General features: G+C 34.8%; 1 protein-coding gene across 1 annotated transcript in view; it reads right to left on the minus strand.

Moving 5' to 3' along the window:
- Positions 1-4,884: 4,884 nt before the first annotated feature.
- Positions 4,885-26,154, minus strand: part of LOC136830561 (protein turtle homolog B-like) — a 115,296-nt gene continuing 94,026 nt past the window's right edge. The window contains 10 exon segments of the mRNA XM_067090075.1: positions 4,885-6,252; positions 6,837-6,916; positions 11,152-11,480; positions 12,751-12,946; positions 14,770-14,845; positions 14,847-14,955; positions 17,405-17,513; positions 18,092-18,251; positions 23,813-23,943; positions 25,124-25,274. Coding sequence (XP_066946176.1) covers positions 5,938-6,252; positions 6,837-6,916; positions 11,152-11,480; positions 12,751-12,946; positions 14,770-14,845; positions 14,847-14,955; positions 17,405-17,513; positions 18,092-18,251; positions 23,813-23,943; positions 25,124-25,274 — 1,656 coding nt within the window. The 3' untranslated portion in view covers positions 4,885-5,937.

A 26,154-nucleotide genomic window follows, 5' to 3' on the forward strand; every position in this document is an offset into this window, starting at 1 on the left:
AACGTGTTCCCTTACGAACTGTTTCTTTTTAATTGGTGCATTTAATTACCATAAGCAGTATCATTTACATAAAACATTTACTTTAGTCCCAAGTTCTGCAAAGATAACTTGGATATTTTTTTTAAGTTTTGGAATAAAAGAACAACAACAATAATTCACACATTTTATTGATTATTCGTCACTTCGTTTCACATCTTCCAACTCATTCTCTAAAAGAAGATAAAGCAGAAATATTTATATATATATAAAAAACAGGGATCTTTGCTTTAGCTTATGAATACTGGTAAATTGTACTGGAACCTATTATGATGAGTTAGTGGTGAAATGACATACAATTCAGTTAAGACACGACACAGGTATAAGACGTGAAAGAACAAAGCTAAACGAAAGTAGCTCATGTTAAGGATGTTATTTCATTGCTCCTATTCTTAAATGTACTTGGTGCAGACCAGCAGTTCAGTGCAAAGAAAAAAAAAAGTAATTGCCTAAACAAATAGGTAGCTAGGAAGGTAATTAACTAAAACGTAATTACTTCAATAAGCGTTAGTCTTTGCAATTAATATGCTTAGAAATGAAAATGTAATATCAAAGTGACATTTTATCGTTATTTATAAACGGAAATTACCTTTCATTTCATCCACAGCCATGCTTGTTTAACCTTGTTAAACTCAATGGGAAAGCATAAATATGAAAATCAGATCCATATTTGCATACATTCTCACGCAATTGTACAGGATCTCGTTTACATTACGCATTGTCATAAATTAACGTACAAAACAGTACAAAGTGCAAGCAAATATATAAATGTTACCACCAGAATTATATATATATATATATATATATATATATATATATATATATATATATATATATATATATATATATATATATATATATGTGTGTGTGTGTGTGTGTGTGTGTGTGTGTGTATGTATACATTATATATGTATATATATACATTATATAAATAAATATATTATGATATATATATATATATATGTGTGTGTGTGTGAGTGTGTGTGCGTGTGTGCGCGTGTGTACATTCATACAATCAGCGAAATAAAGCAACAACAGGTTTGCACAGAAGACCCTTGAACATGTATGGGGAAGGCCGCAGGGTTAGATTATTTAATACTAAAATAATTTATGAAAACCTGAAGGATAACACTTTTTTGGCAACACTGCCATTGATTGGTAAAAGGCGGATGGTGGTGAGAGAAAGAAAAATAGAGAGTATATATATATATATATATATATATATATATATATATATATATATATATGTGTATATATATGTGTGTGTGTGTTTGTGTTAGGGGATGGTGCTTTAAGATGTGAGGTATACACAAACAAATATATGCGTAACATACATGCTATACTAATTCATATATTTCAATAAATATTTAGGTGTTTATATATATTTATATACATATACATATATATATATATATATATATATATATATATATATATATATATATATGTATATATATATATATATATATATAATATATATATATATATATATATATATATATATATATATATATATATATATATATATATATATATATATATATATACACATCCCAGAAACATGAATCTCCATAACACCAAAGCACGCAAAGAAAATAAAAAGGTAGAGGAGCTTATTTCAGCTTGGGAATTTCTCCTCCCGTATTATCGTCCGCCTTGCAAATTGGGAGAGAGATTATGCTGTGACTTGGGGATGAATAATCCTTTTGTCAGTGACTCGAGAGTTTGTATATCTTTTGAGAATGCAGATCTTCTTCTTCTCCTTTCTTTCCTTGCTAAGGAAAGGATTTTTTTTATTATTATTATTTGCACTGAACTCTCCTTGTTTCAGAGTCATACATTCTTATAGGATTGTCCCATTCTGTCACAATTTATCTTGAGAGGAATGAGATGGAGTAAAGTTGTTCAAAATGCTTCGTGATGCAAGTTTATGAAACTGTTTATAAGTGCGGTTGTTTTCGCTATCTCACCTTGCGTTATTATTTAACCTACATCATCAGTTCGAGTTCTATAAATCTTTAACACGCAAGAAAGGCTGTTCAAATGAATATTTTTTGTACTGGTATACATTCCTACATTCACTTACATCCAGTATGAACTGATTAATGGATATTGCACGAAGTAAACGCATGCAGCATACGTATACGAACGCGTGCAAACACAAGGGGCAATTCAAAAGCAAGTGTGCAGCCGTAAGACCAGTTAGACTATTAAAGAGAAAGACAGCCAGAACTGTAATACGCTAAATTGCCCATAAAGCACTGGAATCCGAGTTCGAATGCCACTCACAGCCAAGCACGAACATCGGCCATTGACGTTACAACTTCCGGTGACGACAAAATTTGCTCCCCGGTCCGTGCCGCAAATGGATAAGGAGCGAATTTGGGCACTTGTTGGCTGCGGGCTATAATTCAGACTTCGAGCACGTCAGTCATTTAGGTGTTTGTGTGTGTAGTATGTATGTAAACACACACACACACACACACACACACACACATATATATATATATATATATATATATATATATATATATATATATATATATATATATATATATATATATATATATATATATATATATATATATACATATATACATATGTATATGTCTGTGTATACACACACATGTATATATGCATGTGTTATGTGTGTGTGTGTGTGTGTGTGCGTGGGGATGTACGCATATATGAACACACCCTTGACATATCACACTCAAAAGCGAACAGTACATAGGGTTGGTTAGAATTATTGTTTATAGATCTTAAAACCAGACGTAAAGAACCCCAGCCCCCAATTAAATAAATAATAATAAATCCCAGGGTAAAACATGAGAGCCACTTGCTTTTACACATCCATGCGCCGTTTTAAATCAATCAAATTATGCAGAAAATTGATAGATGTAATGAGGAAATTGATTTGTCTCAAAACAAAGAATACCAGTGGGTTTGGAAGTGTTTTCACCATTCACGGGGAAAGAGGCTGATTTGGACTTGATGACTCATTGTTTAGGGAGAATAAATCAAGAGGAACTACGGCTTCACTGAGAGCAACTTTTCAATTTGCACCCTTTATGGCTTCCTGTGATTTGTCTCTTTTTTTTTTTACTTTATTCTACATTCGGAAGCTTTACAGTCGAAACATTTAAAATCCTCGATGATTTATCCTGGTTTTTTCGTTTGCGTTTGAAGGAAAAATGGATTAGTAGCCGACGATCCATCATGATTTCTGTGTGCCTAATTTTTTTTTTTTCTGTTATTTTCAACGTGCGCCGTTTAATGTGTTTGCCTGACGGCTCTCAACCCGCTCTCCCAAGTTTTATATTTATGTTTATTTCTTTTTCATTATCGGGGTGCGCATTTTACTCCTTTACAGCCAGAGTCTCCATCATCACATTTCTCACATCTCATCTCAAGGCGTTGTTCCCTCACCGGCGTACACGACCTTTAGAGTCCATCGCCCTCGCAAACAGGAAAGTTCTCATGTTTACGCCTCTTTCGAAATGATGTCTAAGGTGGGAGGGAGCTCCAGCTTCAAGGGTCGTCCCTCGTCCTCCATCTTTCGCGTTCCCCCATCTAGAGACTCGCTCCCCTCCCAATCTCTCTCCCAACCCATCAGGACAATCCGAAGACCCCCTACTCACGAAACAGAAACAGTGGCTTGGTTGGAAATGCGGTATGTCTTTTCTTTTCACGGGAGAATTTCCTTCCAGATGTTTATACATCCTTCATTGGCGTGCGCTACTTTTTCTTCTTCTTCATCTTCTTCTTCTTCTTCAGGTCATTTGATATTTATGATGAAATTCCAGGACAGATGTTCCTTTTCGGCCTCCCTCCTCAGCGTCGGACATGTCCTCACAAAGTTCTAGTAAAACTTAGGGAATAAAATTTTCTTGGTGCGATTGTACGTCAGTGTTCAAATCTCAGTGTCTTCTTATTCTTGTTTAGTTGTACATCGACTCACACACACATGCTTCTACATGCACACACATACATACTTAAATTCATGATATATATATATTTATACATATATATATATATATATATATATATATATATATATATATATATATATATATATATATATACATATACAGTATATATATAATGTTAAGCTTCAGACAAAGTGTTGCAAAGTTTTTAGATTGCTCACATATACTTCTTCCTTCACATAAACACACACACACACACGTTTCAGGTTACCTTCACGGCAATCCAAACATCTACGGAGAAAAGAATTGGGGGTAGAAATATAATGAAGTTGGTAGAGGTGTCTTTACAATGCTGATATGTCACGTCGAAATCGACAGCATGATAAAATCTTACAAACCCACTCTGAGATAAGAATATTTTTCGACATATTAACTTCGCCCGAAAGGATACGAAGAGCTGAACACATACTTTGCCATGACAGCCATGTAATTATAAGGGATGCAATAACATCGCAGTGTAATTTGGCTTGCAGTTATCATACAGTAGAGATTTTGGGGAATAAAATACCTCAGAGGTGTCAACAGAGCGATGTGATGCATTAACAATAAGTATTTAGATTATATAATGACTATTTTTCTTTAAATTTTCCAAGTCAAACTGGAGGGGTCATTGTCTGAATGAATAGTGAAGTTTAGGGTGAAAATATACTTGTTCTTCATTATTATCGTCATTAAAGTACACTATATTTACACACATGTATTCAAGCTCCCGTGCAAATATGTATATATATATATATATATATATATATATATATATATATATATATATATATATATATATATATATATATATATATATATATATATATATATATATATATATATATATATATATATATATATATATATATATTATATATATATTCATACACCTACATGTATATGGCAGTTGTACGTATACATGTATGTGTAAATGTATAAATTCACACAAATACACAAACATTCCGTTACATCCGGGTCTCCCCATATGATAACAGTAACACCTATGCAGAAGCACGGTAAGAATCTATAGGTTATTATATATCTTCAAACAACACGTGGAAATTGCTTTGTGACGCCACTAACTTCATGCTTTAAATTAATCACAGTTTAGGCTTCATCAGCCACACATTTAAACGATTGTCTTCGGAATAACACGTAATCATGGAATGCTTCATAATAAACAAGTCGTGGTCGGCTTACTTCCATGATATATATATATATATATATATATATATATATATATATATATATATATATATATATATATATATGTATATAGTATATATATGTATGTATATATATCTATTTTTTTTAAGTTCGTATAAATAATCTGCACTTCCTCTAACTCTCACGTTTTCGTTTAACTGAATTGTCTTCCTTAATATATATTTCTTTTCACCGACTAATGATTTTTCCTTTGCCTTGCCTTCTTCACCTGTTTGATCTCCATTCTTCTAATCTATGGAATAGCACCAGTAATAATTTTCTGAAACACTTCACAGAAGTAAAACTCGAATGTGACCTCCCTTGGACCTCAGCGTCAAAACCACGTTTAATGCAGTACATTGGGAAGACGAAAATTACACTTGCATTGACTCCAAGCGCTTGTCTGTTACAGCAATGCATTTTCAAACAAAGATCAAGTCATTTTCCTGTCACTTTGTTTCCTTTATTTTGTTCACCGGATTTGGAAACATGTTCGTGTCTTATTCATTCCATTTCACTCATTAAGAAATGTGTAGTCTGAAATCTGCGTTAATCAGCAGGTCCAAGAGCCGAGTGCCTTTTGACCACTCGGCGACATCTAATGGCTCTTATTTTCTACGCCACTTGAGAAACCACTTATGCCCACTAGAAGTAAATACGCGTTGTATATATTCATTGATTCACTTTTCTTTTGAACACGAGAAAAGAAAAGAAATGTAGACAACTAGACGGAACTCTCTTTGGGCAGAGCCACCAAGGGCGTGCAAGCAGAATCTCCTGCGACGGCCACTGCAGCAGCGGCTGCGGCAGCTTCCTCCCTCGCCAGGTAGTCTGGATTCAGGGCCACCGTGGAGGACGAAGCCCTAGACGATCTGGACGTTTTGGAGGACGTCGTGCAGATGGAGGAGTGCGTGGAGTACCTTCCGAGGGAATCCGTCGAAGCTAGGGGCGCCCGCCCCACCATCGTGGCCATTCCGTTCATGGGTGCCAAGCGATCCCGCAGGAGGACGTCTGTCTCTTGTGCGCCAAGGCCTCCAGACTTGATATGAGAGAGAGAGAGAGAGAGAGTTAGAGACGGTTCGTGTGTGTGTGTGACGTTGTGTTTGTAGTAAAATATGTATAATAATAGAATAATGAAATCAATATCAACAATCATTAGTGTCGGCTATTTTTACTTCTCTTTGTTTTTTTTTACTTTTTAAACTTTTCTGTCCATATCAGTTTCCAGCTGAAAAAATGAAATTGCATGAACAATATTACCATCTCTCGAAACTGAATGGAATAGAACTGAGCCAGATATTTATCTGAGAAAGGAGGTTCACTATATAAAGGAATGGACGAGATATCTAAACACAATACAAGAGTCTTAACTAGGACAGACCGACTGTTCATGAATTCTTGTGAGAGTACATGTTATTATTTCATACGCAATCAGTTTAAAAAATCATAATACATTTCATTTGCCTAGGTCTGTAAATAAATAAAAATGCTGAGGAAGTAAACAAAGAGTGGACAAGACAAGAACTCGCTCAAGCCACTTTGAAGGAGTACATTTTTTTTATTTTTCAAAAATTTTTGTCATAACCTATTTGCCATTTCTTTCACTGGTGTGAGATCACTTACATTATTCAGAAGTGACCCAGGATTCACGTAGAACGACCCTGGAGACCCTTTCTTCTCTGGCAGCTCCTCTTTCTCGCAATCTGCAATGTGTGATTTGAAATCAATCAGTCATTCAATCGTTTCAAAATTTGGTAATATACTGTCATTTTAAAGACAGTCTGTCCTTTTACACACACACACACACACACACACACACACACACACACACACACACACATATATATATATATATATATATATATATATATATATATATATATATATAGAGAGAGAGAGAGAGAGAGAGAGAGAGAGAGAGAGAGAGAGAGAGAGAGAGAGAGACAAAGTGACATAAAGTATGAGTTATTCTTCCAAAACAAAATCAAGTATCATGAATCAAAGCCCAAAGTCAACTTACGTAACTGAATAAATAATTTCCTGAGCTCAGATTTGGACTAAAAGAAAAAACATTCAACATGCAGTGGATTATCAAAGTTGTCTGCAGTGTCTCCAGCCTGATCATATAATATTCATTCGTCATGGGCACCTTGGTCCAAGCTTTGGACGGTACGGACGTTTTATGCCGGGTCAATCTAAAATTCATATATATATATATATATATATATATATATATATATATATATATATATATATATATATATATATATATATACATACATATATGTATTATCAGAAAGCTACAAACGTCCTTTAATATTCAATTTTCAGGTAATATATTTTACTCCACCGTCCCGTGGGATCAGACCAGCGACGGACGAGGAATCAGGATACAGTGACACTAACAGTCGGCCACACTCAACCCTGTCCGTCACTGATCCCACGGGACGGTGGACTTATTATCAACTTGGTGTAGAGTGAATTTCAGTCTGATTGTATATGAATCACGGTGATGTGATAAATAGTCACATATATGTATTTATATATATAAATATATATATATATATATATATATATATATATATATACATATATATATAGAGAGAGAGAGAGAGAGAGAGAGAGAGAGAGAGAGAGAGAGAGAGAGAGAGAGAGAGAAGAATAAAGATGATGAGCCACTGCTGTGAAAAATAAATAAACAAATAAAAAAAGACATGCATTCATTCTCATGGGCACGTTCGTTTAGTCAATCTAAAATTCTAAATGCTGTTTCATTTTAATACTTATGGACCACCATCAACCCTGCACGCTCTTGGTGTTCAGTCCTTTTACCTTCTAAGTTCTCCAACTCATATGCCTTTGTCACAAACTTAGCCTCATACATTCTCTCAACATATTCCTATCATCTCAGTATTCTGATAAATGTCTTTCTCCTATGCTAACTTTTGCCTAGTTTTTGTACACTCAAGTTTATCACGATTTCAGTTTCTTCTACATTTATTATATCCAAAAATGCTCCTGACAGTTCGACCTTTTCTCACTGATTTACACACTCTGGCACTGAACTTCACTTCCGTAATAAAGGCTTTTCTCATATATGATTTCATTTCTTCCCATTTGGTTTTCCCCTCTTTTCTCAAGTTCTTTTCATAATTCCTTCTGCTATTAACATTAGAGAATAAGGATGATATATCTCTCTCTAGCCTAAGACACGCTTCAGCACCAAAAGTCACCCCACGTCCCGCCTCTCTTCAAAATCTTACGCAATCTCCCCTCTCAATTTGAACATCCTGACAGCTTTTAGCAAATCTCTTTTCTTATCAGCACTTCACACTGCGTCTCTGTCCGTATTTCCTTGAGCAAGAAAATACAACAACAAAGAAAGTTACTTTCGCAGTTGCATGGCAGTTAAAATTAGTGGAAAAATAAGGTGACTCAGCGGGCTTCGTAAAAGGAGAACATTTACTGTTTGTTAAGCAGACATTTGTATAATTAGAACTCCAGAGTTGTTGTCCATGCGTAGACAGTATTGCTTGAGAAGAGAAAATGGTGATAAGAATGAATTATGGTAATTACAAGGAACATAACAATACTTTTCTCTCGTGCTTGATACGTCGTGTGAATCTTTCTAGTTTTCTGTAAAAGAAAACTATTGCGCCGGCCTAAGTCTGTCCGTCTGCACTTTTTTCTGTCCGCCCTCAGATCTTAAAAACTACTAAGGCTAGAGGACTGCAAATTGGTATGTTGATCATCCACCCTCCAATCATCAAACATACCAAATTGCAGCCCTTTAGCCTCAGTTGTTTTTATTTTATTTAAAGTTAGCCATAATCGTTCTTCTGGCAACGGTATACGACAAGCCACCACCGGGCCGTGGTTAAAGTTTCATGGACCGTGGCTCATACAGCATTATACCGGTGGCCTTGATTATACGCTGTAGCGGCTATACAAAAAAACTCGATCGAGCCGAGGAAACTTCGGCGCATTTTTTTTTTTTTTTTTGTGAATGTACAGCAGCCGTATACGCATGTACGCACAGACACACCCACTCATAAGAGTGAACACCCACAGCCTCACGCAACCACATACCTCTCCAAACATCAAATGCACTGCTACAGACGTAGGGTAGTCACAAACACATATATATCAATATATCAGTATGTACATAGATGCACCAAACTCATAAGAGTGCGCACCCCAGACTCTGATAATCCCATACATCTCCATACATCGTATCCAATGTTACAGTGAAAGTGGTGAGTACTCACCACAGAAAAATCCATCTATCTACAAAATTAAAAGTAGATAAGAGTTGGACTCCGTAGGGGGATAGTGCCGTCACTGCACCTCGTGCGGTGCACTGTAGGCATTGCTTAAGGTTCTTTTGCAGCGTGCCTTCGGCCCCTTTGGTTTCTTTTATTGTACCTCCTTTCATGTTCTTTTTCTTCCATCTTACTTTCCACCCCCTCCTAACAATTGATTCATAGTGCAACTACTAGGTTTTCCTCCTATTACACATTTCAGACCTTTTACTGCCAACTTCCATTTCAGCGCTGAATGACCTCATAGGTCCCAGTGCTTGGCCTTGGGCCTAAATTCTACATTCAATTCAATTCGATAAATTTGGAATTCAGTATCTTTGTTTATATAATTTGTCTGTACAGAAAAACGAAAATCCATCTGCCATAGCTATTTTATTACTCTAAAATTAAAATTATTTAATTTTTGGTATATATATATATATATATATATATATATATATATATATATATATATATATATATATATATATATATATATATATATATATATATATATATATATATATATATATATATATATATATATATATATATATATATATATATCAGGAAAAAACATTAACAGTGAGTGTTCCGTTAGCCATTTCAAGAAATTTTCGTGAATTTTGTTCATTTACATATTTTCTGGCCGTATTTCTCAGCTGTTTGCTTCTCGAAGGGACATTAAAAAAAAAAAAAACAGATTGAGAATCTTGTTATAGCCATGTTCGTGTGGTCACAATGTCTTCCTTAGAGCCCCGTAACGTGCAAAAATTACCTCTTAACCACAAATTATGTATCCATAGATATCCTTTTTAGTCTACATCGTTTTTACAAAAAGCAAAATTGAACAAAACAAAGAAATAAATAACTAAAGTTCCTTTAGATTACATTGCAGGATCTTCCTTATACCATCATGCCAAAAATATATTCCTTATTTATTATGAGCGTGATGACAGTTCTCCAACGCTAACATAAAATAACAGTCTAGTTTCTAAATCACCACCATCTCTCTCTCTCCTCTCTCTCTCTCTCTCTCTCTCTCTCTCTCTCTCTGTATATATATATATATATATATATATATATATATATATATATATATATATATATATATATATATATATATATATATATATATATATATATGTGTGTGTGTGTGTGTGTGTGTGTGGGTAGGCAAAGGCAGTCATAAATTCACGAATGTGGCAGTTTGTGGACGAGATTTTTGTTCATTTTCATATATGCCTAGGTTACTACTTTGAACTCAGCTGAGTATTACATTACTAAGGGGTATTCAAAGATGACGAAAAGTCTTTACTAATTATGTAAATGACTAAAAAGTGGACATGAGAGTTCACCACGAAATCAGAATCTTCGCTCTTTTTTTGTGGGAAGGTGACAGGATAGGCCAAAAAAAAAAAAAAAAAAAAAAAAAAAAAAAAAAAAAAAATATATATATATATATATATATATATATATATATATATATATATATATATATATATATACGTATAGTAGACCTGAAGGAACAAAATGAAATTTTGGGAAATGATTTCTAAGAAAATGATACACTCGCCTTTTTAAAATCGATATCGGTAGATTCAGACAAACCTTCCAAAATTTCAACACCGTCCTACCTTTGTTGACGCAAATGAGCGTATGGGCATCGTGGCCTTCGTGGGTATCTTTCAAAGGCCCTGCGTATAGAATTTGTGCCCCGTTCTTCCTCTGCCTTCCTTTGCGAGCCATGATAACACCAACGCCCACACACGCTGATACTGCCACAAGCACGCCCATGAGGAGCACCAAGAAGGGTGCCAGCGTCAGGAGGAGGTTGTGGGAGTGGGGCGAAACGACCTTATCTGCCGACGCGGCTCGGGCGGTGTATGATATGGTGGTTGGTGGACTCGAACCCCGGCTGTTGGCAGCTGTCACCGTCAAAGTGTATTCTATCCCCAGTTTCACCCTAAAAGCATAGAAAAAAGGAACGTGAGTTTTTCAGACAACACTAGAAATATATATATATATATATATATATATATATATATATATATATATATATATATATATATATATATATATATATATATATATATATATATATATATATTACGAAAAGGACCTCATTCAAACTGGATGGTATCTAATGGAGTATTTATTCAGAAAAAGTTACAAGCTTTCTTGGACAAACAGTCCACATTATCAAGTATCCGTACAATTCTACTAATGTACAGAACAATTGTGTATGGGATAAAGTTAATATATATATATATATATATATATATATATATATATATATATATATATATATATATATATATATATATGTAGTACTTTATAACAGGGAAATTGAGACACTGGGAGTTAATCCTTTCCCCGTTGAAAGTTGCACATAAATAAGCCACGTGTCATTGTGATTATGATTATGGTTATATATATATATATATATATATATATATATATATATATATATATATATTATATATATATATATATATATATACATACATATATATATATATATATATATATATATATATATATATATATATATATATATATATATATATATACATACATATATATATATATATATATATATATATATATATATATATATATATATATATATATATATATATATATATATATATATATATATATATATATATATATATATATATATATATATATATATATATGAAGGCTTGTGTGTCTGTACGCCCATCAGCTCTTCCAAAATGCCTGCAACTATCCAGTTGTCAATTAATTTACTATGCTCCATTGTGTGTTGTGAATCATGGGTTTTGTTTTGAAATTGTGTTTCCCATAGAAAAATCAAATGCAGTGCGACGAAGGACCCAGTTCACGACTGGCAGCCACGTTTATACAGGGAGTCCTTCAACTGCCCTCCTGCCCGCGCGCAGCGTAGCGCGCGCCATCTCGCAAGTATTATAATAAAAATCCCTCAAAATTACGGGTTGTTTCGCGTATCATCCCAAATCTTTTCAAAATCATATCGAGAGGCAATTAGTTGAACTGAATGGTAAATAAATATAAAGATAAACGTGATTCGAATTATAAAACAGATAATTAAGAAAGATTCATATTCAGTGAATTATACGCTAAATGAATATAAAGATAAATGTACTCGTAATATCTGCACCACAATCTTCTTAAAGTATAATCGCCCTGAACACGGTCCGGAAATTGGTGGTCTATCCTCTATTACTCACCCGGTAATTATGAAGAAGGGTTCTGCCGCATGGCGAAACTCATCTAGGACGACCTCGTGGGCTGCTTGCCTCACCTCGAGGGTGAAGGACTGGTTCAGACCTCCATTCCAACCAGGGACGCAGGATACCACAAGGTAGGATGCTGGCATTGTGGAGTTGCGCTCCGCCACACAACCTGACACAGCCTCGGGCTTAGCTGTTAAGGAGAGAAAAGTTTTGGTTTCGTTTTCGTTCCCTTGGAGACAAACTTCATCACGAATTATTCACATGCAAGCATCGAAGGCTAGCAATGCTCTTAACATTTCAGTAAAATGACGCGTAAATACATCCTGAAACAGATGATAAATTTAAAAGTGCATAAAAAAATAACTATGGGCAAAGTTGGTCAATATCTTATAGTATGTTTAATTTAACACAAAAACATACGCTCTCTCTCTCTCTCTCTCTCTCTCTCTCTCTCTCTCTCTCTCTCTCTAAATATATATATATATATATATATATATATATATATATATATATATATATATATATATATATATATATATATATATGTGTGTGTGTGTGTGTGTGTGTATATATACAGTATATATATAATATAAAAATGAATGTATGTATGTATGTGTGTGTGTATGTTCCAGCATAACTCTGAAATGCAATGAGCAATTTCAACCAAACTTGGTATGTATATCTGAGAAAGAATACTGTGGGGGTAAAACATCACTGGCACCAAAGGGGGTGGGGATGGGAAGGGACTGGCACGTACAAATAACCGAAAACGACAGATATTAGTTTCTAATCCATAGTTTTCGAGGCCACTGAGATGGATAGCGACACTCCCAATGCCATTCAAGTCCAAGTTCAGCCCCGATAGGAAGGAGGGGTGAGAAGGGTTGGAAGGGGGTGACATGTACAAATAACCGAAAATGCAGATATTAATGTCTAATCCATACTTTTCGAGACTGCTGAGATGAATAGTGATACTTCCGATGCCCCTTAAGTCCAAATTCAGGTCCGATAGGAAGGAGGGGTGAGAAGGGGTGGGATGGGGGTGATATGTAAAAATAACCAAAAACGGCAGATATTAGTGTCTAATCCACAGTTTTCGAGGTCATTGAGATGAACAGTGACACTCCTGATGCCTTTCAAGTCCAAGTTCAGCCCCGATAGGAAAGGGGGATGAAAAGGGGTGGGAATGAGGTGACATGTATTAATAACCAAAAATGCCAGATATTAGTTCTAATCCACAGTTTTCGAGGTCGCTGAGGTGAATAGTGACACTCCCAGTGCCATTTAAGTCTAAGTTCAGCCCCAATATGAAGAGGGTGTGAGAAGGGTGTGACATGTAAAAATAACTGAAAACAGATATTAGTGTCTAATCCATAGTTTTCAAGGTCACTGAGATGAATAGTGACACTCCTGATTTCCTTTAAGTCCAAGTTCATCCCCAGTAGGAAGGAAGGGTGAGAAGAGGTCAAAAATAAAATGTTAAAAATGACAGATATTAGTGTCTAAGCCATAATTTTCAAGGTCACTGAGATGAATAGTGACACTCCTGATGCCCTTTGAGTCCAAGTTCAGCACCGATAGGAATGGTTGGTGAGAAGGGGTGAAATTTAAAATGTCAAAAATGCTGGGAGAGGAAGTGAGAAAGAGTAGAGGGGTGTTGGGAGGAGAGAGAGAGAGAGAGAGAGAGAGAGAGAGAGAGAGAGAGAGAGTTTACCAGTTGTTATCCAGAGTTTTCCTGGGCAGCGCCAGGTTAGTCAGCCAGTATATATCTATCTATCTGTATGTATGTATATATATATATATATATATATATATATATATATATATATATATATATATGTATATATATATATATATATATATATATATATATATATATATATATATATATATATATATATATATATATATATATATATGTGTGTGTGTGTGTGTGTGTGTGTGTGTGTGTGTGTATTTTCAAAGAGAGAGAGAGGAGAGAGAGAGAGAGGGGGGAGAGTTAATTTTCCTTACCAGCAGGGATAATGCTGAAAACGCAGGGATCTTTCTGAAGTCCCAGGTCATTGATGGCCCAGCACAGGAGGTCCCCTGAAGTCATGGTGAGTCTTTGGTGTATACCGCAAGATGCTGGCTCTTCCGCTGCTGTTGTACAGATTTAGGGCTAAATCTACTAAGCCTGTTGAGCTGTTCATGGCCCACCTGTTATCGTAGAAAATATATATATATACATATATACATATATATATATATATATATATATATATATATATATATATATATATATATATATATATATATATATATATAGCATATTGTATATAAAACGCTCTTTTCCTATTATATATCTTTATATTTAGTTTATAGCATATTTTCCTATAAAAAATTCTTTTATATATTCTTATCTTTATCTTTTAGTTTATATATATATATATTTTATATATATAAATAAATTAATATTGTATAAATAAATTATATATATATATATATATATATATATATATATATATATATATATATATATATATATATATATATATATATATATATATATATATATATATATATATATATATATATATATATAATTTATTTATACGAAAATATCGCTTTAAACTAAAGATATAGAGAAGAATATGAATAAAAGCGTTTTAAGGACAAATGCTGCTATACTCACTATTATTACTACTATATTATGCCACTACGGTTTCAAATCTTTATGTTTCTATTTTCTTTTAGTCATGATTTAAATAAATGATTACTCGTACCATCAACCTTCAACCACAACTCGGAATCTGAAAATTCATAACTACCTCTGCGATAAGGCAAAAGAGGCATATACCTAACGAGATTTAAAACACGGCCAGAGTCCATATTGCGTAAAAGAACGCCTTCCTTTGACAGCAAATGACCCTCCCTTTCACAGGCATTTTTGAGAACTAGGGTGTATTGAAATCTGGTTAAAAGAGGGAGATCAAGAATAAAATCGAAATAAGGTTGACAAAAATCCGTCTAGGTTAAAAGGGTACGGTTGCCAAATTGAATCAGCGCTAGGTGGAAGGCTGGAAGGCCAAAATGAAAATTTAAAAATCACCCGCATTCAGGTATAAAGACATATCTTCGGGAAATCAAACTGACATCTAGGCTAAAAATATATATTGGGAAATCAACTAAAAATCGTTAAACGAAGACTGGGAAGCTAAATCTACATTATATTAAAAGATGCCGTGAAAACTGCATTAAAGCTAGTCTAAAAGGATGCGTTTGGGAGATATTACTAAAAACAGGTTAAAGCGGGAGATGGAGATATCAGAATTAGGTTCAACACGGGAGATAAGGAATTAAGATTAAAACCCCCACAAAAAAGGTAACTAAAGAACCAAGCTGAATTCAAGTTACATGCGGTAGAAGGAAATCAAATGAAAATAGATTCTGGGTGGGGGGGAGAGGGGTGTTGGGCAAGAAAGATATTAAATAGAAGCGAGATTAGTAGAAGTCTACCGGTACACTGAAACTAACTTAAGGCTAAATTTAAGAGACCGAGAAATTCAATTAAAACCAAGTTAAAAGAAAGAGATCAGAGACTATAAATGAAACTGGTTTGATAGTGGTTGAGCGGGAAATCTTATCAACATAGGCACACTGGTGAAATAATAATAAAAAAAAAAATAGGCTGGAAGTTGAAGTCAAGATAGAATTGAAAAGAGGATTATTTGGGAATAAAATGTAATCGGAAAGATGTTAACTTGGGAATAAAATGGAATCGAAGTGGTTTCTGGGGAATAAATGGAATCGGAAAGTAGTTTACTGGGAAATAAAGTTGAATCGAAAAGTTGTTTACTGGAGAATAAAATGGCATCGAAATGCTTTACTGGGGAATACATGGAATCGAAAAGTGGTTTACTGGGGAATAAAATGGAATCGTAAAGTGGTTCACTGGGGAATACATGGAATCGAAAAATGGTTTACTGGGGAATAAAATGGCAACGAAATGGTTTACTATGGAATACATGGAATCGAAAAATGGTTTACTGGGGAATAAAATGGCATCGAAATGGTTTACTGGGAATACATGTAATCGCAAAGTGATTTATTGGGAAATAAAATGGAATCGTAAAGTGGTTTACTGGGGAATACATGGAATCGAAAAGTGGTTTACAGGTGAATAAAATTGAATGGTAAAGTGGTTTATTGGGGAATACATGGAGTCGAAAAACAGTTTACTGGGGAATAAAATGGTATCGAAATGGTTTGCTGGGGAACACATGGAACCGAAAAGTGGTTTACTGGGGAATAAAATGGAATCGTAAAGTGGTTTGCCGGGGAATAAAATCAAAGGCAAACGAAAAAAGGAGATTGGAAAACTAAGGTAAAAGAAGATTATGGCAGAGTAGTGAAGCCAAATCAAATAAGATGGGACTCGGAAGCAGAACTGAAATTAGAATAAAAAAAAAAAGACATATTACAAGAATTACAAGGAATCTAAACCAGATTAAAGAGAGGCAGTAAAATCACATCCACATCTGGTTATAAACTAGAGCTCTGGAATTCAAATTCAAATCGGGTTGAAAGCTCCGAAACTGGAAATCGAATCAAAACCGAGTTAAAAGACGAGTGATCTGAGAAACTGAATCACTTCCGACGAATTCACCTGAAAGACGTCGGAGAAGGATGAGCGGACACCCGGCAGGGGACGAGGAGGTCTTCGTGCCTGGCTGCACCGTAGACCGTCTGCTGGGACTCGACACACGTAGGCAGATCTGGAGAAATGAAGGGGAAGTCGGGAGATGAAATTCGAAATGAAAGAAGGGAGATTTTTAGAAGTGAAACGACGAACGAAGAGATAGAAGGACACATGAAAATGGAAGGAAGGTAAGAAGAGATATATGGAAACATGAATATGGAAGGAAGGTATGGGAGAAAGTAACAAAAGTTTCAGAAGCAGAAAGAAGGCACTTCAAGGAAGAAAAATGAATATAGAGGAGGGTAAGAACAACCACAAACAAAGCTCTTTTGACTTAGATAAAATAATAGTAGTAAAAGAGAAGTGTCAATAGATTGTACTTTAAGAAGAGAAAGAAGTTCAGGAGAAGAACAAAAATCGATTGCAGAATATTTCAGCAGACGACAATGTCCAGAGAAAGAGCCATTAACATAATTGGCTATCTTCACTATTATTAGGACAAAAATTATGATCACCTCATATTTAATAAAGCACCGCTAATTAAGCTATTACAAATCAAATATTTAACAGAAATAAACTCAAAACATTATGGCTTTCCAAAACGCCCAAACACTTCATCATTGCAAAAGCACCACAAATGTTCAAAGGGCTCACATTTGATCCCCAGCTGAATGGTGTTGGAGGTGGAGGAGCCTTCGGAATTGGCGGCAGCACAGGTATAAGCACCTGACTCCTTTCTGCTGACGCTGGTCAGAGTTAAACTGGATTTACTGAGCGATACTCCGTCCAGAGGGTCATTATGCAGAGGGACGCCCTGTGAAAAAGACGAGTCAGCACTTCAAGATTAGTTGCTTTTTCCTATTCTATTTTATTATATTTTCTTTTGTAACAAGAACGTCGTTGGAAAATTGGCCAAAATAATCTAGATATGGTACACTAAATGGATAATATAAATGTATCAAAAAAATACCTTCTTGTGTTATGAAATGTTTAAAACTTTTACACCAATTTCCTTATACTTTAAGGAGGCAACACTTGATAAGGATCGGCTAAGTTCTCTTAGGAGTTAAACGGCACTTTCTTACGTATACGCACACTCACGCGCGTGTTGTATGTATCTTCGTTTATATGTGTATACAATATATTTTGGTGTAAATGATATCTGTGCTTGCTCCAGCTTGTGCATGCTGACAGGCACATAATATCTTTATAGAGTACATAACCTTTATAGTGCAGAGTAATTCTCTCATGGAATCAGTCTGTTACTACTTAGGCCAAACTCACCGTTCTGATAGGTCCCATATAATACAACATTTAGTTGAAGGAAGGAAAGCAAGAGAGAGAGAGAGAGAGAGAGAGAGAGAGAGAGAGAGAGAGAGAGAGAGAGAGAGAGAGAGAGCACGATCCACTCATATAGCCTGAAGCATCATCAAGGTTATATCATTCTTAAGTGCTCATGTGGAGATGAGAAATTCCCGAGATATTCGGTTAGGACAATGTTTCACTCTATGGTAACGACCTGGAATTCTTCCTCCACTCACACACACTGTCCTTGAGTCTAGGCCTCTCCTTTTTCAAGATGCAGGTTTATCCCATCTTTCGGGGATTAACCTCATTCATTTCCAGACCTTTTTTTATATGAGCTTTTCAGTCGAGAAACATGCCAAGTGCCATTTTTAAAATATAAAAAATTAAATTAAAAACACTTTCAACTAGGATGGCGCTTGGCATGTTTCTCGACTGATAGCCTCTTATATAAACTTCGTTTATATATATATATATATATATATATATATATATATATATATATATATATATATATATATATATATATATATATATGCATATATATACATATATGCCAATCCTCCTTCAATTAATAATAAAAAAAAAACACGTTAGGCATCCTGTTGTCACTTGAGCGAAAAACATTTCAATTCACATTTTCGTTCATATAAGCGTTCTTGCTTGTCCTACATATAAAATCAAAGGGTTGCACATCCTGTTGTCCTTTATGTAAGAGACTATAGTCTAAAAGTATGCCTTCAGTGTAATATTCTAACGTAAATGTCTTTTTACAATTGAAATGCTAAACGAAGAAAAAATAGAAAATACGACGATAAAGAAAAATTCAGGTGACAGTGCTAAAAGCTAGTTCCTTTGTTTTTCGAAGCTTGAGCTCTCTCCCCTCCTTTGTATTGCCAAATCACATCTTGATATTTCCAAGGAAATTGTCTAGCGTCACTTCTAAAGGTAAATACAAAAGCAATCATTCTTTTCAGGTGGCAAACCAAGTTTCGATGTTTTTTAGCCAAAAGACAAACAGTAAACTAACAAAAATGAAATAAAATCAAACACCAGAGACCGTACAGTAAACAATCACAATTTTCTACTCAAAGAAAAAAAATAATATAATTATCTAGAGCTCCTCATTGACTACCGTTATTATACGGCTGATAAATATCTCGTTTGTGTGATTATGATCAAGGCTGCTAACGTAAATTGCCTTTCCAAAGACTAATTGAAATCTTCCTGAGACAGATAAGAAAGGCAATCCAATTATCTCAGAAGCTTCCCTATCTCCTTGCAAGCCGAATACACTGATCAGTATCACAGATAAGCTATATACCCTGGGAATCCCGATCTCGCAAATGCTTTTTTCTCACCCTCCTCGTTACGCAATGGCTTAAGAGCTCGGTTTTCAAAAATCCAATGCCTATGCCTGTCAATTCAAGTAATCTACGGGCATACGAAACTAGTCTATTGGTATTTAACATCCATGTTATTGAGTGTTTTCCTGGAACCATCTTGTAACAAAGGGAAATCATTTAGATTAATTCTATCTCGGAATGCAAATAAGTTGCACAGCTATAAACAATTTTTCTTCCTCACTACTCCTATAATAATAATAATAATAATAATAATAATAATAATAATAATAATAATAATAATAATAATAATAATATCCCAAGTCGACTATTCTAGAAAAACATATCTCCATTACATTGGGGAGGATTGCTGAGCTCAACCATTTCCGCGTTGAAAACCCACGGAGGTCGGCCAGATCTAAATTGCACCAGCAGGAATAACAGTAATTCACTTCGGGTCTTCAGTCTCCCATTGTCATGCAAAATTCGAATTAGCTTCGTCTCAAGAATGAGGCTGGGCTGGTTCTCCCCAGATTCCCGCCAATGTGTAGGATTGGACGAGAGCCGCATTATTGTTCGACAGTTCCTGATCGCGTCAGTAGCTTCCGCTGCAAGGATTTCGGCCTTGGAAGTCACATGTAACTATTCAAGAGCCACTTGGAATGATTTCTGTGAAATCTGAATCAAGTTCCTCTTTGTAGAGATTACGTTTTAGTAGAGCTAGAAAGCAAGGATATTCAGCCGGGGGCAAGTTGAGTACGTCTCTCGCATACAGATATGAGTATTGTCCGCAGGGAAACACATGTTTCTGGTAACTCTGGTTCAGTTTGGTAACAGGATTTTCTTTTTTTTTTTTACGAGCATAATTTCTTAGTTCCTTGTCTATTTCATTCAGAGACAGTCTCCTCTTATACTTAACGCTGATGCTATGTTTAATGAAATCATAAACAAGTAAAATATGAGCCGAAGTTTCTTCGGCGCAGTCGAGTTTTCTCTACAGCGTAAAATGCTGTATGAAACTCTCAGCCACGGCCCACGAAACTCTCAGCCGTGGCCCATAAAACTTTTAGCCACGGCCCGGTGGTGGCCTGTGTCGTTGGCACCAATAGCGGTGCCAGACGCACGATTATGGCTAACTTTAACCTTAAATGAAATAAAAACTGCTGAGTCTAGAGGTCTGCAGTATGGTATGTTTGATAATTGGAGGATGGATGATCAACATACCAATTTGCAGCCCTCTAGCCTCAGTAGTTTTCAAGATCTGTGGCCGGACAGAAAAAGTGCGGACGGACAGACAAATAGCCAACTCAATAGTTTTCTTTTACAGAAAACTAAAAATTATCTATTAGTAAAGTTAGATACCAGAGTAGTCAGCGGAACTATATATCTCTCAGACACCACTTTAATTGGCCATCAATCTTTGTTGCTCGTCTCAAATAGCGAGTTCCTTATCTTTGTTAGTTTGTAATTAGCTGGGATTATCCTATTAAATTTCTAGGTCGCAAAAGATATCTGTCACAATGAAAGTTAATATACTATGTGTAAAGTGACGGTAAGTTATTTAAATTCCGATAGCTCTTATCAGGGTAATGTTAAATAGCTCGCAGACAAATACTCATTTATATAAATGATAATATTTGTTTAAATTAAACGCTCCTCACGAATATAAAGTGTGGATGGTGAAAATGATGGAATCTGAAAGTAAAAAAAAAAAAAAAAAAAAAATGGATTTAGGTGGAATAAAGAAGCGGTTAGACGAGTGGGCCTAATCAGTAGGTTAACATACATGAGAGATAGATCACTTATGTGATTTGAGGTGGTTTAGTCGAGAGATGATTATTGGAGGCGATAAGTTGGTGGAAAAAATGTGTATAACTCGGACGTTTTGACTGAAAAGAAGAAAATAAGTCCCAGAAGGGCTTGGCTGGATGATATAGAAGAGGTATTAGCGTACAGCGGACTCAAATCAAGTTAGTGGAGTATGTGTGTATGTGTTTGTGAGCGTAGGGAAGAGGTGAGTGGGGCAATGGATGCATGAGCGGGTCGACTTGTAGGTGGCAAGCTTCAGCATAGTGACATGAAGTGGTTGATACTATGGTGCTAAGGAAGTTCCCTACTGCACCGGGGTTTATCCTTGGTTCAGCACTTGGAAGAAGAATCTGGCAATATGTTAAGGCTAGTTATTCTTAATCACTGTTACCTTACACCTTCTAGAAAGTAATAATTATACATTTCATCCTTCTCTTTGGAATGTTTCCATCCTCCACACATTTACACGCCTTTTTCAGCCACTGGGCGTCACTAGTACTTCCTAACATCAATATCCTAACAACAATTTCCTCCTAACAGCAATTCCTTAAACATCAAGCATCTTTAATTAATAAAATTTTTAATTAATAAAATTTTTTCAATTACTCCAATACTTCTCGTTCTTATACATTTAGATCTGCCTTTCTTTTGTCCGTTTCAGTTAATGTCTTTAAAGAACTCCATCGTCAATCTTTTTCCTTCATTTGCACCTGTTATTATCAAAAGAGCCTTTTGTTCTTAAACTTCACTCTTTGTGTGTGCTTCCCACAAATTCACTTGGTGAAATTTCCCTAACTTTGTCACTTCTTCCCCCCGTTATTTCATGTCGATAATCTGAGTATCAAAATATTTCCTAAGTTTTGAGATTTTCCGTTATGCTATTCATACAGATTAAAATAAACTACTCAGGTACGCAGCTACCCCAAAAATGTGTATTTGATTACATCTTTAATCAAAGTTTTAATTAGATCACTCCTGAACATAAATTTTGCACTCCCAATCCAAGAAAGTTTTGAAGAAAAATTGGATTTTGTTAGGAAAGAAAGGGGACTTCCTGATTGGTACGGAGCATAAAAATCACAAATTGATAAAATGAGAGTTGAGGTAAAAATAAGACTTGTCAACGAGAACTGAGATTTCAGTTTTTGGTGTTTTCTATTTTTTCCCCCCCTCAAAAATCTCAGCTGAAGAATAATGAGGAAGTTTTTTGCGTCACACGGCGCTTGGACAGAACTTTAACAAGATGTTGATTTTAAGAGATTTTCAGTTTGAGTTTTTACATGATAAATTATATATTGTTTTAATTCATAAAAAAATTCATGGGAGAATTACCTTTCAGTCTGAGGGGTGATTTGTAGCTGCTTGTTAATGACTATATTCGTGATACATTTATTTAGAAATTTCATATGATGACGAAATTCTATGTGTTTTTATTGATTTCTTACTTTGTTTAGGATTATTTCTTTTTGTACACAAATCTGTTTTCCTTAGTATATCTGCTGTTTCTTATCTTGAGCTTGTTTACATACCTGTTTCCCGTCACTATCTCTTTTTGCCATATCGATTTAAAAATTCCGTTTTAAATTTATTTCCTCCTTATTATTATGTGCACGAAGCAACATTTTTCACAATATCATATGCTCTATGGAACAGTATATCTGCTGTTTCTTATCTTAAGCTTGTTTACATACCTGTTTCCCGTCACTATCTCTTTTGCCATATCAATTTAAATATTCCGTTTTAAATTTATTTCCTCCTTATTATTATGTGCATGAAGCAACATTTTTCACAATATCACAGTCTATGCTCTATGGAACAGTTTTTACTGAAAGAACAAATATGGATATATGGAAAAACTGAGTATGTATGTATGTATGCATGCATGTATGTGTTAAAACGTATTTATATATACACTCACATTATGCGCCCATTGCACCCCAGTCACCACCGGCTTGGAGTCTACTTCGCACATGAAATGGATGTCATCTCCCTCCTCCAGGTCGTCGAGGGAGAGATCTGCTCCGAGCTGCAGCCGAAGCCGAGGTTTGTCTGACGCGAGAAAGGAAACGAACAGTCGTTACGCCAAATCTTGCTTTTGAATCTTGAACCAGTGATGAATTTTAGAAGGGAAAAAGTCACGTTTACGAAGTAGTGCAAAGGGAACGTAAAACTGGCCATGAGATTCGGACAAGAAAGGGGTTTAGGATAGTGCATTGTATAGGGAGATGGGTGGGAGGGGGAGAGGCTATTCAAAACGCAAGAGCATGTGTTGCCATAAGGCTAGTAAATCTGATAACAGGAGAGAGAGAGAGAGAGAGAGAGAGAGAGAGAGAGAGAGAGAGAGAGAGAGAGAGAGAGCCATAAGACGAGAGAATAAGGCAAGACCCAGGAGAAAGATGGGGTCAGGTACTTGACAAGTAACTTGAAAAAGGACACTGCTCAGACTAAACTGTTATGACCTCTTGAGTACAACAACGTTAACCTCTTACGAGAGCTGATAAGGTGATATATAGCAACTACTTGTAAACATTCGCCAAAGCTAGAACTTTAATCTGACGTTGTTTCGTTCAGTTTTTGAATAATTTTTTGTGAAGACATTAATTGCAGATGTTTCTAAATTGTTATAAATTACATTATTACCAATGTTATATATATATATATATATATATATATATATATATATATATAATATATACACATATATATATATATATATATATATATATATATATATATATATATGTATATATAACGTACATATATATATATATATATATATATATATATATATATATATATATATATATATATATATATATATATATATATATATATATATATATATATATATTTATACCCATTTTTATATATACTGTATATATATAATATATATATATATATATATATATATATATATATATATATATATATATATATATATATATATATATATATATATATATATATAATGCACGAAAAAAAAATTAACAATGATATGTACCCGTAAAGGAAATGAAAGAAGTAATATCTTATTTAAAGGCACAACTTTGCAAGATTCAAGAGGTATTGCATTGGCGAATGAAAAGAAAAAATTCCCTGCCTGCATTTGAAAACGGATGACGTCAAATCGATCGAGAATTAAAGCAAAATAAAAAAAAGAGATACAGAGAAACGAGGAAGAGCACAGAGAGCGACTTCAAAACACTGTCGTCACAACAAGAGCACTTACAAAGAACAGATAACTTCGTTGAATTGCTGATTGCTTCGTCTGGAAGACTGGGGCTTGAAGCTGTACAGGTCAGCACTGCCCCGTCGTCTGCAGCTTCAGGTGTAAACAGCAGCGTTGAACTCGATATATTTCCGTTGACTTCTCTGATTTCCTGAACAAGGAAAGAAGGAAAATATGAACCTTTTTCTAGTCTGTTAAATGAAACAAGGTCATATATAAAAAAAAAAACACACGTACACACGCATATTTGCATTCAGGTTTAAGTGGTCACGCTTATTCACAAACAAAGGAACGCACACGCACATATGCATTCACTTACTGTGTACAGATTTAAGCATACAAGACAAAGTTCATATTTTTAAAATATGGCCGCATACAGATAAACACTAGTTTCGTTCTCATGCAACCATTCATGTCATTCTCACTGTTATAAATTTTTTTAAATATGGCCGCATACAGATAAACAGCAGTTTCGCTCTCATTCAACCAATTCATGTCATCCTCACTATTATAAATTCTTAATGGATATCATAAATGTTTCTAAGCAACTTTCTCGTGAAATAAATGCTCATAGAATGTGCACATGAATTAATTCCAACAATAAAGTTTCGGTATTCGGCCTTCTATGTACCTACAGTGCATATGAGTGTCTACATTATAATAAATAACGAACACTATATAATACTTTACGAAACCATCGTCACTGCTTTGCCATCCTACTGTAGAAAAGCAATTTATCGCTATATTTTTGTTTTTTGTACAACACACAGCCTAGCGGTGAAAATTACAAAATCTTCAGGTCTAAATGCACATCAGGATTATATAGATGCCATATGTACGATGATATTGCAAAATTACTTTAGTTGTTGCCCTCATTCTTCTCGGGATAAGTCCACCAGTTAAAGAAATGAAGCATTGTATTAATGTTGGTTTCATTGCTCTTTAACCGTGGCTGAACGTCTCTTCTTTAAACGATGGTATCTGATACCGCCTCTAGAAGGCGCTATAATGGTAAGCGGACACATTACTAA

The sequence above is a fragment of the Macrobrachium rosenbergii genome, chromosome 4 (genome assembly GCF_040412425.1).
Source record: "Macrobrachium rosenbergii isolate ZJJX-2024 chromosome 4, ASM4041242v1, whole genome shotgun sequence".
Taxonomy (NCBI): Eukaryota; Metazoa; Arthropoda; class Malacostraca; order Decapoda; family Palaemonidae; genus Macrobrachium; species Macrobrachium rosenbergii.